This window comes from Erpetoichthys calabaricus, chromosome 14 (assembly GCF_900747795.2).
Source record: "Erpetoichthys calabaricus chromosome 14, fErpCal1.3, whole genome shotgun sequence".
Classification (NCBI taxonomy): domain Eukaryota; kingdom Metazoa; phylum Chordata; class Cladistia; order Polypteriformes; family Polypteridae; genus Erpetoichthys; species Erpetoichthys calabaricus.
This window is the reverse complement of record NC_041407.2, coordinates 21,800,001-21,824,010: the sequence shown is the minus strand read 5'-3', so window position 1 is coordinate 21,824,010 and position 24,010 is coordinate 21,800,001. Positions and strand designations below refer to the sequence as shown.

The following is a 24,010-nucleotide window of genomic DNA, read 5'->3' as shown; positions in this document are numbered from 1 at the left end:
TTTTACCTTTAATCATTTGTGCTCATAATTTCATTGCTTGTCAGGCTGGTTTTACTGTTCCTATGGAGACAAGCATATCTCCAGCAAACTGTTCAGTACTTTCCAATTGCATGCACGTTCTTGTAAGGTATATGAACTCTACTGTAACAGTTGGTTGAATGTGACAAATGGCACTGCTGCTTTCTGTCCCTCTCTAGAGTATATGCAGCTGTAGTGGCCTTGTCACCTAACTGTCATTTTGTTAGACTGCTAGTTTTCATCTAGCTTTGGAAGTAGCTGTAGTAGTAAGGTTCTTGTTATGTTCTTATAAAAGCATTTGCTGAACAACAAATTTTAACAACTTGGTTCTCATTATAACACAATAGTGCATTCAGTTGGTAAATATGAGAAAGCTGCAATACTCACCATGGTCCAATTAATGTAACAGAAAGACAGTTGCAAGGGTTGGATCTCTCCCCACAACAACCTTGAATTGGATTAAAGAGTTTCAATAATGGATGGAATGAAAGTGACCTTGTACTAGCCGCTGGCACCAAAGGCATGTCAGCTTTATGTAATGTGTTTGACCAGCCGTGGACGATTTTGTAAGCAGCTATTGTTCCATCCCTCCAGCAAAACCCATGTGATACAAAATCTAAAGTATGTCTCTTCATTTTTGCTGATCATGTCAGTTTATGTGCACTGAGAATTGGCCAGACATATAGCCTTCGTGTACAGTATGCCTAACGGCAGTAGTTTAGATATTACAGACCCACACGTTGGCTCCTCCAGTTAAAATGGGTAGGCTCAGTGGGCAATCTTCCATTTGCAAAAGTTTTTCTTTCTCTGTAAATAAGTAGTTCTCAGTTTCCTTGATGATAGAAGTAGCTGCTGAATTATAACTATGAATAGACTGGAAAGTAACATGAATACCAGATTTGAAAATTAGCCCCTTGAAATGATGCTGAGAGGAAGAACTTGCATTCATTATCACAAATAATTAGTTGAAAGGCACTCTCCTCTAAACCTAAAGTCCTGTGCAGTTTGTTTTAGATATTATTTGAAATTGTGCACTGTATATATCTCTCCTGTATATACCCAGGGTTAAATTCCACCCATGAATATATATATTTTTTTTTAAATGCTGGTTAGGGACAGTACAGTAGAGTAGCTGCTAGTGCTGCCATCTCACAGATCCAATGTGTTGTGTTCAAATCCCATGCTTGGTTGTTGTCTGTGGCGTCTTTACACTCTACCTGCCCTTGTGGTGGATATGTGTGTAAGTGGGCCCTTTTCATGAAGTGTTGATTCCAACTTTGTGCCCAGTGTTCCTGTGACAGGCTCTAGTCCAGTCCCCCAATTCCCCAAAATGGGTTAGGCTTGTTTGAGAATATTGTGTTGTATTATTGGAAGTGTTGTATATTAATGGTTATCCCATTCTAAACAAGCATTTAATTATAATTGCTGTTTGCTGTAGTACATTGCTATCTCACTACTTTTACTTTTTCAACTCGAAAGCCCCACATGGCTTTCTGTTTTGCATGTACATAGGGATTGCTGTCTGAAACCCAAAAAAATTGAAATGTTTGAGGATTTTGGAAGTTGGGGAAAAATAAACATGTTAATGTATAAATAATGTACTACAGTACAGTTTTTGGGGGAAAAAAAAGCTCTGTTATTGTCAAGTTTCGAAGGAATTGTTTTGATTACGATACAGGTGAGTAGCACCTAGTGACTCTTTCATATGCTTCATAAGTATGAAGTTTGTACTTCAGTTTATGTAGCCTTTCTATTATTACAGCACAAAATATGCATCTACTGTTTTCAGAATCAGAAAAAACAAAGTTTCAAAATGTAACCACCTATATACAGAATAAAAACATACTGTATCAGTTTTTTTTGTTAAATATACTAATGAAACTTACATCTGCTGATGTGTGTTATTTGTAAACCTGTACATTAAAGCTGCAACCAGAAGGTGATAAGATTTTTTGTGTTTGTGCAGTCCTATTTTGGCATATGTAGCATCCGAGCGACCTTCCCATTGGGTGGGTGTGGATTTGTTTTAGAGGGAATGCACATTTCTTTCATGCTTTTGTCTTCAATGTAAGCATATCCTTGTGCTTATTGGTAATTGTTTTGAGTGCCACAAAGAAAGCAGAGAATGCAGTAAGCAGAAGGAACTACTTAAACTGCATATGTTCTGTTATCTGCTTGGTTTATTTATTGCTTTAGAGAAACTGTTCACACAAAGCTGTATTTCCCCTGCCCAGTATGAATACATGTAACACTGTATTGAACAATTGGGCAGGGGATGTTTGCAGACAAATGTACATTAATCTTTTAGATTTCCCTGATGCTTAAAATGTTCAAAGCACATTACAGTACCTCAAGATGCATGTTTGACATTTCTAGCACTATTTAGGCATAACATACAGTATTAATCTTGAAGAATTAACCCTATTCAGTGGTCCAGTTCAGTTGATCCAATGATCAACCATTGCATCACTGACTGCAGTTCTGAAATATTTGATGTGTTGTCATTCCTTTTGTGTCTGGGTACTTTGAAAGAAAGTGTTGTAGGATGATACAATCATTCAGCATTTAATCAAACTACAACATTCATATGCCATTTTCTTCTGAGGGCTGAGATAGTATATTGCTTATTTAACTCCAGAAATAAAACCGTTTCTGTCATTCTAAGTAAATGTGTGGAGCATGCCTTAATACTATTTAAGGGTGCCAGTGCCTGATAGATGCTTTAAATTTTCCACATTTTAAAATGCGTTGTGTGTTGTAAAACTTGCTTATATGTTAGTGTGGTTGCTTTATTAATAAAGGTTAGTAATCGTGGTAGTAGTAGTAATCATATTGCCATGTGTACAGGGTTTGGTCAAATTCTTATTTGTAGGGTACCAGTATAATGGAAGACTGGCTGGAGAGGCCACTTTGGAGATCAGCCCTCATGGGTTCAGATCCCTTAAGGATTATTGTCTGTATGGAGTTTGCACATTCGCCATATGTTTGCATGAGTTTGTTTCTAGGTACTCTATTTTCTGCAACATCCAAAAACCGTGTTTTAGTTTAATTAGTAGTTCTGTTGTCACCCAGTGTAGATATATATGTGTATTTACATACAACTATCTATGCAGATAATAAAAATGTTATTTTTTTTTGCTTTTACACTAGCACCATGAACTGGAATGAGGTTGATGGCATAGATCCAAGTGTTTTGTTGAATAATAAGTAAGAGCTCTAAAGGTGTTACTTATACATTTATTTATTATTTAAGAGATGGGTTTTTGTGTGTTTACCTAATTACCTAAGCTAACTGCAACCTTTCCTTCTTTGTTACACTCTTGTTGGAGTAATTTCTCCCTGGATATTTGTTGTGGCATGCAGGTAGTTCTGAGAGTTGCTTTGATGTTTCCCTATTGTCTCAAGACAAGTCAGTGAATGCATGTAAATCGACACCAAGCAAGCACAGAGTACCCGAAGGGAACACAAAAGTTCTGTCCAGCAATTGTTGTCACTGGTATCTATACAAATATACAGACAAGTGAAAGCAGAAATAATAATATTCCAAACATTTATTAAGTGTATGATATAAATAGACAGATATATATATAAAACACTCTCTACACCGGTTAAAAGTTTTACAACAACCTCAGTTTTTATGCAAATTTCATGACACCAAGGCATAGAACAAATAAACAATGGCAAATAAAAATAAAAATATGTCAAGGAATCAGTGTAAAAACTTTTATTCAAATTTTTGATTCATCAATGTAGCCACCTTTTGCTGATATAACAGCCAAACTGTGGTAACCCTTTTGATTCCGAATGCCAGTCACACTGTGCAAGTCACCAACCCTGCTTCCAGCAGAAGAACCCCAGACCATCACACTTCGTCCTCCATGTTTGACAGTTGGTGTCACACACTTAGGAACCATCTTTTCATCAACTTGACGGCATACATGCACCCTGCCTGATGAACTGAAGATTTCCAATTTGGATTCATCGGTCCATAAGACTTTTTTCCAGTCTGCAGAAGTGCACAGCCGATATTTCAAGGCCCTATTTTGTCCTTTAAGGAATGGCTTTCTTACTGCTACTTGCTCTGTCAAACCTGCAGCACAAAGTCCTCCTCTTCACAGTACAAACTGACACTTCGCATTTTTCAACCTCCACTGTTAAGCTGTATTTGAAGCTGTTGTGCTGTGAGGCCCATCAAACTTGTCTTCTGATTGGGTTGTGACTTTGGATCTGTCTGATCTTTTCTTATTGTAGTTTCTTCCAGTTTCCAATTGCCTTTGGATTGTGTAGGACACTTTTCATTTTCTCTCAAAATGAAAGGCCTACACTACTAAGGGTAATAATGCTCTCTCCTTTCACTTGTTAATTGTCATTTTCTTGCCATTATCACTGAAATTTACAACTTTCTACAGTGCATTATCGACCAATTAGTATTTCAGAGGGTGTAGTAACACTGTTTGTTCCAACTCTGCTTTAAGACGGACGGAGGGTTTTTAAGTAATCAAAAAACGTTTTGGACACCTGTGCATATTGTTTGCTTCAACTTGCAAACCTAAATTTACCATACAGTGCAATTTCTGCAGGACAGTTGTAAACTGCTGTATCACGCTTTGTTCAGTAATCTTTGGAAAAAGTGAATAGTGGCAAAGCAGAACCCAAAATTTATTAAGAAGTAAAATACTTGAAACATTTGCCTTGATGTAATAATTTTAAATTAACAGATTTAAAAATGCGCAGCCATTGAGGGAAGTTTTTATCTTTAAATTGTTTTAATTAAAACCAAAAGTAGAGGCTACCAAATGTGTCTTTCTGTTTAAGAGGAACTATAAACTGGTGACCAATTCAAGAAGTAATTTGTTTCTGGCAGCGGGGAGCAGTTGAAGGATCTTTGTTCTGCCTGTACAGAATTCAAACATGGGAATAAACTGTCCAAATGTGTACATTGATACAGCTTGTTCGTATGAATTAACCACTGGGCCTTATGGTCTTTCTTTCCTGCCAAGCCAGATTATGCAGGCTAAGAGGTCATGTAGAGGTTTTGTTCCATGGGTTTTAATTTCTAACTTGGTTTTCACCAAGCTATTTTTTTATCCACCGGAGTGAATCTAGTGATGCCTAACTAGGGCTAGCAGAACATGTTCCAGCTCCACACAACAGTGGCTTGAATTAAGTGAATTTTAGAATATTGTGTCTCTTATTTTCTTCTGCCAAGTGAGTTCAGCTTTAGTATGTAATATAAATTACTTATAAAACTTCAACATTATTTAACTATCATGGACTAGTATTCTGTCCAGAGTAAGTTTCTGCCTTGTGTCTCTCTCTGTTCGAAGAATATTCTTAGTGTGGGACTGAAAATGATCGAACATACTAATTTTAATGTTTTTTCAGCTCTATTTATAATTCCACACTTCACTTTTTCCACTGACCTTCATAAAAATGTAAAGTATTCTAAACTAACACTTTTTGAATGGCACAAGATAATACAGTTGTTTCAATTCCAAAGAGCTAATTGGGCCCTTTGTGTCACCACACATGAATTTCAGTGTAGGATTTCATTAAAAATTTCATTCTGCTTAATTTAACGTTATAAAGCAGGAAAACCTAGCTGCTCTTTGAAGACCATAACTAAATGAATAAACAAAAGGGTTTGCTTTCCTTCTTGTCAGTTTTATCCCATTAGTGAGCAAGTTGCAAGCAAAGTGTGCACAGATAATGTGTTTGTTGCAAGCACAATGTGACCAATAAGCTATGAGTTGCAAATTTTGTTACTTGTAGCTGATTGCATATTGCTAATAAAAGCACCATACTAGAAAAAATAGTCTTCACATTCCTCCTCTAAATGTAATGGACAGGGCTGTAGTTTATCCGTTAATCCATGTGTACATTTTTTTTTCCATTTTATCCAGTTAAGAGTCACAGAGAGCTGATTCCTGTCACTCATGCGTATACCCACACCCAGTCATATGAAGGAAATCGGAGCTGGCAATTCACTACTTCAACAAATCTTTGGAATGTGAGAGAAAGACCTAAAGAAGACTGAGCCACGTATAAAAAGAAGGAATAAGCAGGGGATCGTGTAAAGCAAATACAATAAATAACAATTATATCTTCTTCTTTTGGCTGCTCCTGTTTGGGGCTGCCACAGCGGTGGTTCTTCTTCCATATCGTCCTGTCTTCTGCATCTTGCTCTGTTAAATGACAATTATATAATAAACATCATAAAGGAGAAAAATATTGTGACAATTTTGTTTTTGTAATTTGTAACAAGTTTCACAAATGTAATGTGGTATACTATAAAGGGTACATGGATATTTAAAAGGTCTTGTTGATAATGATGATGAAGAGAGAAAATGAAGAAAAAAAAGAGGTTATACACAGAGTAAACAATTACATATAAAATAGGGAAGCTGAGATATATATATCTATATATATATCTATATATATCTATATATATATATATATATATCTATATATATATATATATATATATATATATATATATATATATTTCAATATATATATAAAAAAAATATATATATATGGTTGAAATAGTTTACTGTCAAATAAATGCAAAGAGTACACGACACGTGTTTCGCCCTCATTCTGGGCTCATCAGGTGTACACACTCCACTGCACTCCCTCTCGGGAATCGAACCTCGGACGTCAGCGCCAGAGGCGATGCCCCTAACGTTGCGCCACAGCGTGTGGTTCGTTTATTTGACAGCATGTAGATCGGGGTAATTACATTCACGGCATTCGTAGTCTGTGTCACAATCTGATTGTATGGGTGGTTACCTACCAGGTAACGCTTGTGGTTGGCCAGCAATCTGCTAACATCTGCCACGGTGCCCTCAGTTTGTGAGGAGCAGATCATAGAATGGTTGAAATAGTTTATATATGAAAAATAAACCAAAATGATGATAAAAATAGAGTGAAAGGCAAAGTAAACAATATACTTTGAATAGTTTTAAGTATAACTCAAAGCATCTCTTTTATATATATTTCTCTTCTGGTTCGTCCTGCTTCCACTTCAAAACCGGTCCCACCCACCCGCAACCGACATGGCATTTCTCGATTCCTATTCATCCTCCTCCAAACCCTTCCCCACATTCTTCCAGTGCGATTCCTGCAACAAAACTTTTCAAACGCGAACCTCACTTGTTAAACACAAGAAAAGGCATTCTTCCCAACAACTATATGAGTGCCAGAAATGCAATAAGAAGTTCACTACACAGGATTGTCTGACTAAACAAAACAGAACTAATTCACAACTCTTGCAATGCGACATCTGCAAAGCAATGTTTCCAAACCAATGCAGTCTCAGGAGACATACACACAATCCTCTTCCCGTTACCACAGGTACTTCTTCACCTAATTCCTGTCATCCCGTCCAAGAGTACAACATTGGGACTCCAGACCAGCAGTGCAAACACTGTCATGCACTATACTGGCCTGCTGAGCGTAATACATCCAACAAGTACTCGAGGTGCTTTACCACCTTTGCGGGAGCCACCTGTGTCTTTACAACAGCTTCTTACACATAAAACATCAGAAGCTAAAAGTTATTGTGAACACATTCAAGAATACAACTCTTCTCTAGCATTTGCTTCCATGGGTGTACAGATAACTCAACCTCCTGGCCACGGACCATACTGTTTTAAAATACATGGGCAAATTTATCACCAAATCTCTCCACTATACGCTAACACTTCTGCCTCTCCAGGATATGGACAGTTGTATGTTTTGGACACAGCGCAAGCTACAGAAGTACGCTTACAAAATAAAGCAAACTCTGCATTCGGTGAAAATTTACTTCTCCAGCTAGATTCCATGCTCAGAACCATCAACCCCTTCGCTAAATCATACAAACACATGCATGAAATCGCTCAGTCCAATCCAACAGCATCTATACGAATGGTTTTCAAGGAAAACCCTAGGCAGGATTTACGATGATACAATGCCCCGACATGTCACACTGATGTTGCAGCGATTTTCGTTGGAGAAGATGGCGAACCGCCTGCCGAAAGGGACATTTGTATCTATCTCATAGGCAACTCCTGTAAACAGATTTCCACGCTCAATATGAATTGCGATCCTATAATTTACCCACTTTTATTCCCTTACGGAGACATTGGCTAGCACAAAAATTTACAACATGTTCCCGATTTTTAAAAAAAAAAAAAAAAACGGCAAGTGAATAAGGCTTACTCAATGCCAATTTTACGCGTACAAATTAGCAATGAGGAATATATTTAGTATTTTGCACTTAAGCGGCAAACTATTCCAACAGTATGTTGTAGATGCGTATGTTAAAACGGGACGCACGTCTCAACTATCCCAGATTACATCAACAACATCTGTACGTGGAACAATACAAAGGACTATGAGACGCACTGCAAGCAAACGCTGAAAATAACAACGTACGTGTAGGCAAAATGATCATATTGCCATCCACATTTCCAGGAAGTCCAAGATACATGCAACAAAATTATCAGGATGCCATGGCCATAGTACGTAAATTCGGAAAACCTGATTTATTTATCACTTTCACATGTAATCCTACTTGGCCGGAAATTCTACATGCACTGTCGGATACCCAAAGACCAGAGCACAGATCTGATATTGTAGAACGAGTAGATTTTTTCAACTCATTATCTGTCTTCTCCACCAAAACACCTATTCATAACTGCATCTTTCAAGAAGTATTTATTTCTTCTTGATTTCCTTTCTCACAGTTTTCCATTCCTATTCTTACACCGCCGTATGCTATGGCGGACTTCGGCTAGTATACTGTATATTAGAGTAATGTAAACAAGTTAATACAAATCAAAATGGTATATGTGCAAGAAAAGTGGTGAAATTACAAAAATAAGCTTGCAAATATCCACTGAGCTTTAATGAGTTCAAATGAATTTCCAAAGGAAAGTCGGTCCTGTATGTTGCAAGTCGAAGTATGTTGTCCAGTATTCAGTGATTATTAATCAATAGTATTTTTAGCCAATACGTTTCAAGTCAAAACTGATCGTCAGCATCATTACTGCTTGCTGAGTGGTAAAAATTAATATATTAATGCAAGGAAAAGAGATGGGCAAGCTGTGATGATTTAATAAATACTTACACCAGTGCCTGAGTTGGAGGAATGCATAAGTGTTCTAACTTTTTTAAAAGGTTTTTTTTTTCTGTTATTAGGATATCTAGGAAAAATTAACATAACATTTGTAAAAGTATTAGAATAAGAAGAATAAAATAATTGTAATAAATAGAAGACCAACTTCATAACAATAAACCAGTCCAAACAAACAATAATAAATTGAGTGTATCAATATTTAGGGATACAAAAGGGAAAGAGCAACTATAAATATATAGGATTGTTTGTTTGCCAAGTAGTACATACCTCCAACAGTTCATCTGTAGAGTGCCCAAGGAAACTCGAGCAAAAGCAGATGTCTGATAACTTACGCAAGATGGATACCACCACAAAGACTTTATAAATGTCAGTTCTGAAACAGTGGATTGATCTTCAGTTATGATGCTTAATTTCACAAAGCTTTAAAAGTGGAAAAATGTCCATTTAGAAGATCACGTTTGTTATATTCAAAATTTGAATTAATTTTGATTTGTCAATTGACCAGCTAATATTTTTAACATATATACTAATGCAAGCTAATCTCACATAGCAGGTTTAAACAGTTTTTGTGAATGAGGTTAGGCAATGCACTGATACAGCAATGAACCACCTCAGGATCCCAAATTAGCCATGCCACGGGTGATACCTTGGCACCACAGTTGTTCAAATAAAATAGAACAAAGCGAGGTGCTATGTTTTTCAGTGGCTGTAGTGTCAGTCCTGCCACCAACCCCCCAGTATTCCCTGCAATTCAGAGGACCTGCTTGCAGGGCTGGATGCAGGTTAATGTCACACCCAGGACGGAGCAATTACAGGTTAAGGGTCTTGATCAAGGGCCTAACGGAGTGGAATCACTTCTGGCATTTACAGGATTTGATTGGTATTTACTACTTCACATACAGTACCACTAATATAGTGCCATTTTGAGTTTTAATCTTGTTAATTGTTCTTTTAAAATTTTGTTTTCCATTTGCCATCCAAAATTTTGCGTAGGTTTTGAATGTGCACTTGTTAAGATGATGATCTTGTGAATTTTTCCTCAGGCAGAAATTGAATTTTGTTCTTTTAGATCAGTTTTCAATTGCTTTATTAAAGCTTTTACTAAAGAACATGTCCTATTTTGTCACTAATTAGATAAACTTTATTAATCCCATGGGGTAATTCAGATGCATACAGCAGCAGGATCAGAAAACAAGGATACAGACTCGCAGGATACATAATACAGCCAATCAATCAATAAGTCAGTCAATATGTAAATAAACAACACTCTTATTTTGTCACAGTATTACTGCTGCTGGACATTTCTTTAATGTTTGAATCTCTTGCACCTCTAATAATTGATAAATGTGTTTTTATTTTGCAGGTTTATGAATAGCCGAGCAGCCAGCAACTGCAGATACCAACCTACATGTTATGAACATGCTGCAAACTGCTACACACATGCTGTAAGTTCTTCTTTTCATGTCACAGTTAAACCATATTTTTCATTTCATAGTACAGGTAATTTTATATATTTTTAACTGACTGGGTTTCTATTTCTGCTAAAGTATGAGAAGACTAAAACAGTTTGTTCATATATAGATTGAGGGAGTTGGTATCTTCTCATTTCACAGTCTGACTTTTACAACACTGTAGTGATTCAAGCAGTAGATTTCAGCAGAGATTAAAAGAACTGAATGGCTTTTTAATTACACTGTTTAGTGTTTCTGTTACGCTTCACTTGGCAGTTTGGCTTGTGATGTGGTGGATTGTGATTTATATCTAATAACATGTTGTGCATTCTCTCAATCACTGTAACAACATCAGTTTATCACCAGTAACTAACACAACTTGTTTTGTAGTTCCTTATAGTCCCTGCTTTTCTTGGTACATCTCTGCTTTACCGCCTGTCTGATGACTGCTGGGAGAAGCTTACAGCCTGGGTATATGGGATGGGCCTATGTGCCCTATTCCTGGTTTCTACAGTATTCCACATAATTTCATGGAAGAAAAGCCATATGAGGTAAGGATGCAGAAATCATCCCTCAGATGTAAAAATAAAAAAGTGAACTTGATTTTTTAGTAATGAGGAGGACATAATTAGGGTTTTCCTTTTTGACTAGAATCACTGCAAAAGGCTTAAAATCACTTTGAGTGATACTGACTGCTTTGGTGCAGACATAGTATTTATTATTAATAATAATATTATTTTTTGTATCATATGTTATTGAGTGTTTGGCAGGTGCCTGATCCACAACTATAAGGTGAATATTAATAGTCTTATGGCAAACACTCTGAGGAATTTTTCTTCCGAGTCTTTCCATAAATTGCTTGTTTAAAGATAAATCCCTTCTTTAACTAAACTCAAAGAAATGGTAGAGAAGTGCTTTTGCAATGTGTACTTGTGTTTTTGATAATTCTGATGGTGTACCTGTTTGTTAATTTAAAATAAATCACTGCATTCAACCTTACTCCTCTATCATGTTCAACTTTATGGGCAGTCTTCTAGTTGTCATTTCTACCACTGTCACAAGGTTTTTTGTTTTTTTTTGTTTTGTTTGGTTTTTTAATTAATCTTAAAGTACTAATGTGTTCTCTCCGTGTTTTATTTTTTTATTTTATTTCTTCTTTAGCATTAAAGGATAAGTAAAGCATATTTTATGAATTTAAAAAAAAATAAATAAGTGGCCTGGCCTTGCATTTTATAATGAAGGTGAAGGATACTGGAGTGCCGTTAAGAAAAGCCTTAAAACTTTTAGAATACATCCAATTTTCCAACCAAAAATGTTAGATTATTGATCTGTGTCTTGAGATTACAAACGCATTGCAAAGTAGCATATCCATCTCATTTTAAGAATGATTATTCTGAGATTCTGCCATTTTAAAACGAAACGGAATGTGCGTCTCACTTCACCAAGTTCGTTGTCCTCTGCAGTACACTTTCAGTCCCAAGGCAACTGTCTTCACTAAAACTGGGTGGAAATACTTGGCCCCAGGAGCGTGGATTGACTTTAAAAGCCCTCGCCATGTGCTTTTATTGATATTATTATATGTTGCTGCCCAGATGTGGATTTCTGTCTCAGTTTTGTAGACAATAATAAGTGGGAAGAAAAAAAAAATCATACAAACCTGGACTGGTTTGCAGTATGGGAGGATACCTGAGCAACCAGGGAGAACATGCAAACTCCATCCAGGAACATGAATCCCATTCTCTTCCACGGTGAGACAGCGGCATAACAATTGGGCCCCCTAATATTATAATCATAATAATACATCTACCCATTCATCTTCCTAACCTACTTTTCAGGGTGGGTTTGTGAGACAACATGAGGGATACAAGGCAGGAACAATACTCAGACATGACACCAGTCTATCACAGGGCCTTTCTTTTTTTAATACCTTGCCAGCTATTGTGATTTAAAAGGGGTGGTGGAACGATCCCGGAGTCCAAACATAAAAACAAATGCAGTAAAATTTATCAAATATGTCCACTTTGAAGAAGCAAAGGTATTGATATTACGAAAAACATTCCTTCCACATTTCTGTGGCGTGGTTGTGACAACAAAAGGAAACTGGATGTAATACGTTTTATCCTCGATTCCTTTTTTTACAATTTTCTTGAAGGATGTTTCCTGTTCTCTTGCGTGCTCACAGTAGCCATCATTGTTGGAATTTTGACATTTGCCCTGGATGCTCTAATGCTGGCACACATGTGGAATCTTATTCCTGCTGCTTAAAAAAAAAATGCATTATTTAGCAATTATGTTAATAGTTATATTATTTTCAAAGATATTGCCTGCTGCTGCTACTGCTGGTATCATGTACAGTACTTCGATATGGCAGCACTAACCGCTATTGTTCCATTGAAATTTATCTCTGTAGTCTTCTTGCATGTCTTATTATAATAAAAAAAAAGAATATCTACTTATGTTTGTTTAAATGTTTTAAAGGGAATGAACATTGCTTTGTTTTACTTATTATTTAGGTATATACCTAGTAGGACTGTAGTTGTAATTCTTTTTTTTGTTCTTAAACAATAAATCCATTCTTTATTTTGTATTTCAGAATGATGGAGCACTGTTTTCATATGTGTGATCGAATGGTTATTTATTTCTTCATTGCAGCCTCATATGCACCATGGTAAGCATATATTTGTTTTCTTTTGCAACTCTGTGATGGCTAGTGTGATTTTCTACGCTGTAGTTAACCTGCCTTTGCATCAATAGCAAAAGAAATACTTGTAAACAAGTGTAACATTTACTGTTCACATGACAACATTGTCTGAAGTCTTGTATTGGCTTTTCTGTGAATGTGTTTCTGGAAATAGTTGTGCTTTCATATCTGAAGCAAAGCAAAAAATAGATGTTCACTTTTTGCTTAAATGTTTTAAATAAGCAATAATAACTATTTCTCTTTCTTGCACTAAACAAGGCTTAACATTATCTGTCAACATTCCAAGCTTCTGGCATATGGCCAATTAAAATTAAGTGTACACCATTTTTATTAAAGCAGCAATAAAACTGTACCAAAGCAGCAACAGTTGTTTTTGTTTTGGATATATTTTAACTAATCATCTAATAATATGTTCACAATTAAATATGGCATGCCAGCAGGGTAGTCTGTTAAGTAATCATCCACAGGTTGTTTTCTGTGAGTTGCCTTATGCATACTGTAAACACACTTCAAATTTTCTGTGCAAAACAGAATGGGAGGCTGAGGAGATAGATGGTGATGCTTTTGATTGGAAGAAAAGGATAATGTCTTGGTATTGGAGTAACAAATTAAATAAACCCAATGTTAATTTCTACACTGTGTGAAAATTTCCCACATTGTGATGCTCATGTGAATTTCCAATTGGGCTTGTGAAAGACTGCTTCTAATATGCCTACTTAGTCTGCACAAAAAGCAGTACAATATAACCTATATACAGTGCATCCGGAAAGTATTCACAGCGCATCACTTTTTCCACATTTTGTTATGTTACAGCCTTATTCCAAAATGGATTAAATTCATTTTTTTCCTCCGAATTCTACACACAACACCCCATAATGACAACGTGAAAAAAGTTTACTTGAGGTTTTTGCAAATTTATTAAAAATAAAAAAAACTGAGAAATCCCATGTACATAAGTATTCACAGCCTTTGCTCAATACTTTGTCGATGCACCTTTGGCAGCAATTACAGCCTCAAGTCTTTTTGAATATGATGCCACAAGCTTGGCACACCTATCCTTGGCCAGTTTCGCCCATTCCTCTTTGCAGCACCTCTCAAGCTCCATCAGGTTGGATGGGAAGCATCGGTGCACAGCTGTTTTAAGATCTCTCCAGAGATGTTCAATCGGATTCAAGTCTGGGCTCTGGCTGGGCCACTCAAGGACAATCACAGAGTTGTCCTGAAGCCACTCCTTTTATATCTTGGCTGTGTGCTTAGGGTCATTGTCCTGCTGAAAGATGAACCGTCGCCCCAGTCTGAGGTCAAGAGCGCTCTGGAGCAGGTTTTCATCCAGGATGTCTCTGTACATTGCTGCAGTCATCTTTCCCTTTATCCTGACTAGTCTCCCAGTTCCTGCCGCTGAAAAACATCCTCACAGCATGATGCTGCCACCACCATGCTTCACTGTAGGGGTGGTATTGGCCTGGTGATGAGCTGTGCCTGGTTTCCTCCAAACGTGACGCCTGGCATTCACACCAAAGAGTTCAATCTTTGTCTCATCAGACCAGAGAATTTTCTTTCTCATGGTCTGAGAGTCTGTTCAGGTGCCTTTTGGCAAACTCCAGGCAGCCTGCCATGTGCCTTTTACTAAGGAGTGGCTTCCGTCTGGCCACTCTACCATACAGGCCTGATTGGTGGATTGCTGCTGAGATGGTTGTTCTTCTGGAAGGTTCTCCTCTCTCCACAGAGGACCTCTGGAGCTCTGACAGAGTGACCATCGGGTTCTTGATCACCTCCCTGACCAAGGCCCTTCTCCCCCGATCGCTCAGTTTAGATGGCCGGCCAGCTCTAAGAAGAGTCCTGGTGATTTCGAACTTCTTCCACTTATGGATGATGGAGGCCACTGTGCTCATTAGGACCTTCAAAGCAGCAGAAATTTTTCTGTAACCTTCCCCAGATTTGTGGCTCGAGACAATCCTGTCTCAGAGGTCTACAGACAATTCCTTTGACTTCATGCTTGGTTTGTGCTCTGACATAAACTGTCATATAGACAGGAGTGTGCCTTTCCAAATCATGTCCAATCAACTGAATTTACCACAGGTGGACTCCAATTAAGCTGCAGAAACATCTCAAGGATGATCAGGGGAAACAGGATGCACCTGAGCTCAATTTTGAGCTTCATGGCAAAGGCTATGAATACTTATGTACATGTGCTTTCTCAGTTTTTTTATTTTTAATAAATTTGCGAAAATCTCAAACTTTTTTCACATTGTCATTATGGGGTGTTGTGTGTAGAATTCTGAGGAAAAAAATGAATTTAATCCATTTTGGAATAAGGCTGTAACATAACAAAATGTGGAAAAAGTGATGCGCTGTGAATACTCTCCGGATGCACTATATATATAATATAATGTTACTAGGGGGCTCTGCCCCCTGCTCACTTTGCTCACCCACCCCCGGGTTTGGTTTAGCGGATATACAATTTAAAGAGATTGTTAGTTATTTTCATAACTTATTTTCACTTTTATTTAAAAACTTTTGTAAAAACAATACTTTATTTCCGGCCCTGGGTGTGGTTACGTCTCTTTCTCGCAGGATCTATAATGCTGCTCGCGTTATGAAGGGGATGCAGCTGAACGCACGCTAAGGAGATGCCGTCGGATAATCTGCTGCTGGCGAGCTGCCTGTTGTGCTTGTCTCGCTGCCCGATCATTTCAAAGCCTGTACAGCAGCTGTCCTTTTGCCACTTCTCATCTCTGTTGCTTGCATTGTGAAGGGGGGGGTGAAAATGGGGGGGGGCGAGGGTTAGTTTTGCTGAACGCATGCTAAGGAGAAGCATTCTGATCAGCTGCGTGTTTTGCTTGTCTCTTGTCGTTGTTTTAAGAGCTGGGAGCCCATGAAGCGTGTCTGCCAACAGCAATCCAACAACTGCTAGGTTAGATGTCTGTGGACTTGTTTTAAGTGATGTCTCACTGCCTTGTCTCGCATGACGTTGTAAAACAATACCTGTCCTTTATTTCTTGCCCCGGGCGTGGTTAAATCTCTCTCAGGACGTATAATGCTGCTCGCGTTGCTGCTTTCATATTCTTTACCTTTCTCTGCATGTGTATCGCGCCATCGTTTGTTTGAGCCTTTCGAATTCCACTGCTTTCATAATCTCTTATCTGCCTTTTTTTCTCCCCAACGCTTTTGGGTCTCTTCTCTGCGCTTCTTTGTTTATTCGTTGACGTTTCATCTAGAACACATTGTCCTTATACGCTTTATATGTGTTGAGAGCACAGGATCTGTGTGTGCTATGTGCCTTTACACGACTGAGTGTTATTTGATATTGTTTGCGTCTCGCGGGTCTTTTAAGTGTCTTCCGAGAAGATCACGTATCGTCACCCTGCTTTTCCTTTCCAGGATTTTTTTTTATAATAGAGAGATAATAAAAAAAATCCAAGGACAAGACGAGACTTTTTAGCCTGGGATGAGGCATGACATTTTTAGACTTCCACATCCCGCGAGGCGAGAGTTTGTGCCAAGAAATTTAACCATGCCTGGGGCCAGAAATAAAAGACAAAGAGTAGATGACAAAGTAGAACGTCGAATTCAAAAACGTTGGCACGATACACGTGCAGAGCCGGTTAGAGATAATGAAAGTACTAAAATTCGAAAGTCTCCAAAAAATGATAGTAAAGATCGCATTAACGCAAACAAAGGGAAATTATTACTCAGTGAAATAACGGGACAGTGAAAAGAGATTGAATATATTGTTCGGATTTAAACTTTAAGATGGAGACTTGTAGATCATCTAATTTATGTTGCCATCAGGGAAAAGTAGTGTTTCTTCCCAATGAAGAGGCATATTGCAACATTTATGATACAATTGATTACATTTCTTTTGGTTTTCCAATTGGATCACAGGCTGGTCATGTGACTTGCTCATGATCACATAGTATCAGTAGTGGGGTTTGAACCCTCAGCCTCAGGGTTTGAAGCCTAAAGCCTTAACCTCTACAACGCACTGCTTGCCAACTTCCTGCAGTATAAAGAAAGAGCAGTCAAGGCTTGTTTTATCAAAAAGTTTAGCTTTTACGTTGAAGAAAGTGGAGTAATAAATTGAATCTGAGAAGTCGTCCTGTGCTTTTAGATAATCGGCAAGAAAACCTACTTTAATGAATTCAGATCTTTTTATTATTATTTCGTCTTTCAAATTAAAATGAGCACTGTCTCAGTTTGGACAGCAAGATTCTTTTAAGTGTAGCAGCTTGCATTTTTAATTGAAAAAAGGAAAGTTGAAGAATTTGCTTAACAGCAAAATGTATCTTTTACTTATAAACTCATTAAGCATGTTTTGTGCCTTCTTGATAAACAACTTATGAACATCTGTGGCATTTTTAAAAATTTGTACTGGTTTTTTTTTTATTTCTGTGTGTCATACAGTACATGTTTTGGTAAGAAACAAGTACTACTTAATTAAAATGATAATCCATATTTTATAATTACACCTTAAGAATTACAAATGTCTTTGATACACTGAAGAAAAGAAACACAACTTTATAAATCTAGTAAATGTATGTTTTAGCAGCAAAAAAGCTGGAGTGCAATTAATGATTAAAAATGACTAAAACCTAGAAGTACACACATAATTTAATCTAAAGTATTAGTTTTTTGGTTTTTTTGTTTTTTTTTTTGGATTAAAGAAATGGTGAAAACTTTGTACCTATCTGGGGAAAAAAATGACCGCTTGTAATTATAAAAAGGATTTTTATAATTACATCTATATGTATTATAGATACATATTTTATTAGTTACAGTATTCATTTTAAGGACATTTTGTTTTTTTATGGTTATTGAACAATTATATTTTGTTAATAAAAAAGTAAATAAATAAACTGCTTACACCTGTGGTCTATAGTTAACTTTGGTATTTTTATAATTAAACACTTTAATATAGAACGTTAAGGCTTCTATGTCTGGTTATGAAGGAGCTTAGTGTAAGACATTTTTTTAAGGGATAATGAAAAAATCGGTATTGGAATCGGCCAATCCAATAGTATGAAATTGGCGATCGGTATCGGCCATAAAAAAAAAAAAAAAAAATCCTGATCGGAGCATCCTAGAGAAAAGGTACAGTCGCAGCATGATGTGGATTAAATGCACAGGGCAGCTATTCATGCTCTCCAGTTTCCATCACTGTTTCTAGGAGCAACAGCCAGTGCATCTGCTGGTGTGTCTAGGACAGACTCTGTGCAAGCAAAAAATACATATTGGCAGTTTATTTTGGAGCATTACGTGGTATTCATAATAACTGGATCACGCACACTGACTAGTGTTTTATATATAAAAATAAAAAAAAAAAGGGTATCGGAGAACAAATCCAGATTAACTGCTTAAGTCAGCTAGAAGTTTTTAAATTATAATTCTGAAGAGTCCTGGAAAAAATAGACTGTGGACTTCACTTTTTTAGGACAAGAATGTTGCTTTATTTAACTGTTTTCTGAGAACAACATGCATTGCAATTCCTCATTTATGTTGCTATCTTGTTTATTTTCATAAGTGTGGAGAAAACGGAAAGTATTTGGAATTCATTGTTTACAAATTTAGTTAACACAAATGTTCCAATTTTATTTTTCATTTCAGCTATTGTACTAGTTAATTATTCATATGTCATAGCAAAAGGAAATGCTTAAAATATGTTCATTGTTAACATTACATATTTTTACAGATTCATTTTAGTTTTATTTTGGATATTAAAGTGTTTTCAAACTTTTTTTTTTTTTTTTTTTTTGGATATTAAAGTGTGGTCCAAATTTAACAACCTGTAGCGCAGTGTGTCCAACTCAAGAATCTTTCTTGCTATGCCACTGGATATATTTTAGTATCTGTGTCCTAATTCCTTTCATTTGCACATGATGTTGGAATCTTTTTCGGTGTTCACTTGATTTAAGGTAGTAACAAATCCCTTTTCCGTTCAGATGTAGATATCTTCTGAATGTGAGAAATGAACAACACTTAAACGAATCAACATTCAGATCTGCTGTGAAGCATCTCCATACACTGTGGTTATATGTGAATTGCCTAGATTATATGGCACAGTAGACTCTGCTGAAGTATTGTGCCAAAGATTTAGAAGCAAGAGAAGTACAGTGTATTGCATTAGAAATTTCAGACAAGAACCATTTTTAAGAGCTGTCCTATATTTGTAAATCTTTTTTTTATTAAATATATATAGGCTGAACCTTCGTGAACTTGGTCCATTGGCTGCACATATGAGATGGTTTGTCTGGATAATGGCAGCTGGAGGGACTATATATGTATTTAAATTTCATGAAAAGTAAGTTCATCTCTGATTCATTTACTTTTCACACACTTAATACACAACACTCTTTATCAGTGTCTGTTTGTCATTTTTATTTGCATTCTGTATATTACATAAGTAAAGAAAAAAAAAGAAGAAATTGCTTTACTAATAGACCAGGTTAAACATTTGAATAAATAAAGTATATTATGAGACAATGTTGTCAAATCAAATTAACATCCTGCAGGGCCATAGTGACTGCATGTTTTTGCTTTAGCCACTTAATTTTTAACCTATTATGGCTTTTAATTAAAGCATATTTCTCTTGCTTTTATCTTAATAGACTTTTAAAGGTTGAGTTTGACAAAATTGTTCTAAGATACTGAGAGTGGGAGTTTTTGTGTGTGCTACAGTTTAATAACACCAGAGAAAAAAACTTTTTGAAGGAAAGAAAAAAACTTCTACTTCTTCCCAATCTGTTATTTTAAGTACACAACACTATTTGTTTTTCATTGAAGTGCATAATTCTGTAATACTGTTTGTTCTAAAATGTTTTTCTTATTATCTCTCCTTAAAAGGCATACATTTTAAAACAAATACTCATTAAAGGCAAAACAAACCTGAATATGTGTGTTTAGATTTAGGCTATTTTATTTTCCAACTAATGGACATTGGATTATGTAATTGTATTAATTATTATTTCGGAGAAGCAGTGGTAGTAAAAAAGTAAATTGTTAATCTTGCTTGCTCATTGTGCCGTGCTCTTATCATGGCTCCCTTTTAAAGGCACACCCCAACAGAGCGCACAGGAAGCCTGCATATCCGTTTTACAGATGTGCGAGAGCAGCATGCACACTGGCTGCTGTAATTCTTTCTCTAAGCCTTTCCAAATCACACAGCTTAGCGGTGTAAATGCTTGTTTTGACGTAACCTTATGGATAAGCCAAGGGCAGTGAGGTCGGGGTGATACTCTGCCTCAAATTAGGAATGCCCTTTCCTGACTGTCTGGCTGCTGATCTCACTCGTATTTTATTGTCGATTGCTTTAAGACCTTAGCAGTTTTAATGTGCTATAGATGAGTTTTTTTAGAATAGAATAGGCTCCTACATTTTATATATGCGTATTCACACCTTTCATCACAGTAAATTTGGGTGATGGAGGAGGCTATTCAGTAATCTTAACTTTTTTGTGATTTTTGGTTGACGGTTTATTTGAAATACAGCTCTAAATTTCAGAGTATCTTTTATTAATTTTCTGAGATTATCTGATAATACCTCTCAGATCAAACCAAATGCAGTTGCGTCATATCTACATTACAGATTAGTTCAAATTCTGCGTAAAAGCAGTAGTGTATTTTGTTACAATCCCTGGCCACAAAAGAGAAGATATAAAAGTGATAGCTGGTTTTTATCGTTGACATCATTTTCCCTGAATGGTGTCAGTATTCTAACAAGCTTTAGCTGCATTTGGTTGCCTTATTGATTTACTATATGTAATTAGGATATCAGTTGTTAAAACTATACTGTGAATCTGGCATCAATTGCAATACAGTGGTGTTTGAGTTAAGAATAAAGGTTTGACCTTTTTGAAGTGATTGCAAAATGAATAACCACATTGGAAGAAATTCAGAGTTGATGTGGAGTAGGGAGGTGTATGAACAAGGATTGCCAAGACACTGCTACTTCAGAAAAGCTGTAAATAAATTATTGTTGTTGTTAGAATAAGTATTGATTTCTTTTTTTTTTTCTTTCTAGGTATAAACTAATTGAACTCTTCTTCTATCTAACGATGGGGTTTTTCCCTGCTTTGGTTGTGACATCAATGGTATCGTATGCATGACAGTTCTTCTTTTCACTTCTGATACCTTATTTCCATAACTGTGTAATGTCAATAGAGTGCTGGGGGAAAAAAAATACTGCGTAAATGTAAATGATTCTTATTTTTATATGAATGTTTAAAGATTTTTTGGTTAATAGCCTAAACTGTAAAAATGCTTGACCATTGATAGCAAAGTTTTGAATGAAGATCTCTCTATCATTCTCGGAACATTTTTAGGTTATACATTAATATTATGAAATAATCACAATTCCAAATTTATTCACCACTGACAGTGAAACCCTTTCAGAGTATCATCATTTGGATTTGTTTTACCTTTACTTATTTGGCTAATGCCTCTATCCAAAGCAACTTACAACATTTATGATACAACTGGTTACATTTCTTTTGTTTTTCCAGTTGGAGCACCAGCAGGTCAAGTGACTTGCTCAGGGTCACATGGTGTCAGTAGTGGGGTTTGAACTCACAACCTCAGGGTCTTAAGTCCAAAGCCTTTAATCTTTTTTTTTTTTTTCCCTCCATTATATTTCAGTTGTAGTTTTCTTGTGCTGTTTTTGTGGTGTCCAACCCTTTTGGCCCTTGAGCAAGGCCTTTAACTCCGCAATTGCTCCGTCCTGGATATGACGTTAATCTGCATCCAGCCCAGCAACCAGGACATCCAGCTTGCACTGGGAGCTTGTGGCAGGAGTGGCAGTTAAGCCACTGCAAACAGCCTCTCAGTGTTCGGTGTGGTGCAGTGTCATCCATTGCACAGTTGCACTCAGATCCCAGTCCGGGTGGTTCATCATGTAGTGGGTTCTGCAACACGTTGTAATCAGCACGTGCTCCCAACCCAATGGTTTTGGGATTTATATGTATGTTGCAAGTGTTTGACCTGAGAATTTTGTCTCTCAAATGGAGTCATGTTTCCCTGAAACACTGTGACTTGTTTAATATCTGTTCCTGTAGGCGTCACAGTGACCTGCCATGATGTTTAATCGCATTCAGATGTCAACCATGTTTGTTCTTGCCAAGTACCTCTCTTATCACTAAATCAACCACATTCAGCAGGGTTCATTGTGTGTTGCTCATCTGAATGACTCTGTGATGACGTACTGTCCAGAATTTATTGGGCATCCTAGTAATCAAATATAAACAATGTACATAAAACAGACAAAGGCCAAGTGAATTGTGAAAAACCAAAATGGCTGCAAATTTTTATAGTAAAATCTACATAAAGTCTTGTATATGTTAGTCAGTTCAGTAATGCTCATTAATTAGCCCGCAAAGTGTTAATCACTCACTTCTTAATGTCTGGCTGCTCCTCTTCTTTTGATTCAGAATGGATGATATTGTGAATGCTTTGGCTTCATAACACCACAGAAAGAAAAATCATTTGAAGAAAAAAAAAAATAACTGCTTTTAGGATATACATCTTCCGGTTCTGTTACTTTTAAGTATACAGCACTATTAATTTACATAATTCTGCAATTCTGTTTGTTCCAACATGTTTTTCTTATTATCTCAGCGTAACAGCCTCAAAGTCAACAGGAAATGATCATTAAAGGCAAAACAAAGCTAAGACTCCTAAAAACGCTCTTGTGTAACGTTGCTCCACTTTCTGGTTATATGCTCAGGGCTAACAAGAAGGTACATTTTGATGCACACAAAGGAAGTTTAAACATTCTGTTTCACATTTCATATCTAGGAAAATCCAAATGTAAAGAGAAAATGTAATTAGCCTGCAACAATTCAGTGGAATTGGTTATCATCTTAATGGCAACTGCCACTAAGATGCAATTATTTTTAGATGTGGTAAGCCCCACTCTGCCCTGTACAGTCCATCTTCAGGGAGAGCTCAGCCTTTTTAATGTGTTGCTGCTGGAGTAATGGTGGCCGATGGACCATAAGGTCCACATGTCTCTAATAGTACCCCATGCATTGGCATTGTTTTTATTTTCCATTGTTTTAATTTTTCATTAAAAAATCTTTGCCAGAGTAAATTACCTATTAATTAATTATATTATTATAATTAATAGTAATTATTGTGATCGACATGACATACTGTATGTCTCTACAATCTTTTGACATAATTTCAAGATGGCTGTTTTGAAAACCGAAGCAAGATGTAGTTGTGAATGTAGCATTTGACCAGTCTGGCCTTGAGTGGTCTATCTAGCCATTCCTCCACTGAGCTCATTTAATCGAATTTGATGCTGACAAGGTGCCAATGTTCACCTGTGCAGCTTTGAGAACAAAGCAGGGTTCAGCCATGGAGGATGCACAAATGCATCACAGGGCACACACTTTCTGGTGCAGGCTGTCATTAAATATGCACATTCTTCTTAGATTCTGCATGTCTTTTTAAGTTTAACAAAACACATAATATTCTCTCCTTGAACGATGTCCAGCACTCTTGTGTCAGAATTGTTTGAAGTCTCATTCAAAATAAGAAATCCTGTGACACCCTTTTTAGATTTGTTTTAATGGAAATTGCTAGATAATGACAATCACTGTTGTTTCCGTTGCCAAAATGCCCCTGGACACCACGTTTTCTTTCCATAACCACATCTTTTATGTGTTCTCTCTTAGATAAGGGCATATACACATAAGAATGGATCCCTAACGGCAGTTACCGA

General features: G+C 36.7%; 2 protein-coding genes across 5 annotated transcripts in view; both read left to right on the top strand.

Annotated features, from left to right (window-relative positions):
• The window catches only part of si:ch73-256g18.2 (small integral membrane protein 36), a 123,641-nt gene extending 112,592 nt beyond the window's left edge, over window positions 1-11,049 (top strand). Inside the window, exons 2-3 of the mRNA XM_051936311.1 lie at window positions 10,506-10,587; window positions 10,984-11,049. The gene's annotated coding sequence lies outside the window, so the exon portion shown is untranslated. The remainder of the gene's footprint in view (window positions 1-10,505; window positions 10,588-10,983) is intronic.
• mmd (monocyte to macrophage differentiation-associated) overlaps window positions 1-24,010 on the top strand; it is a 193,040-nt gene that overhangs the window by 112,250 nt on the left and 56,780 nt on the right. For 3 of the 4 annotated variants that reach the window (XM_051936304.1, XM_051936303.1, XM_028818723.2), the window contains exons 2-6: window positions 10,506-10,587; window positions 10,984-11,144; window positions 13,187-13,261; window positions 19,491-19,592; window positions 21,311-21,380. In XM_051936304.1, the coding sequence (XP_051792264.1) occupies window positions 10,506-10,587; window positions 10,984-11,144; window positions 13,187-13,261; window positions 19,491-19,592; window positions 21,311-21,380 (490 nt within the window). Of the gene's footprint in view, window positions 1-10,505; window positions 10,588-10,983; window positions 11,145-13,186; window positions 13,262-19,490; window positions 19,593-21,310; window positions 21,386-24,010 lie in introns of all 4 variants that reach the window. The other variant, XM_051936305.1, reaches the window with a different exon arrangement.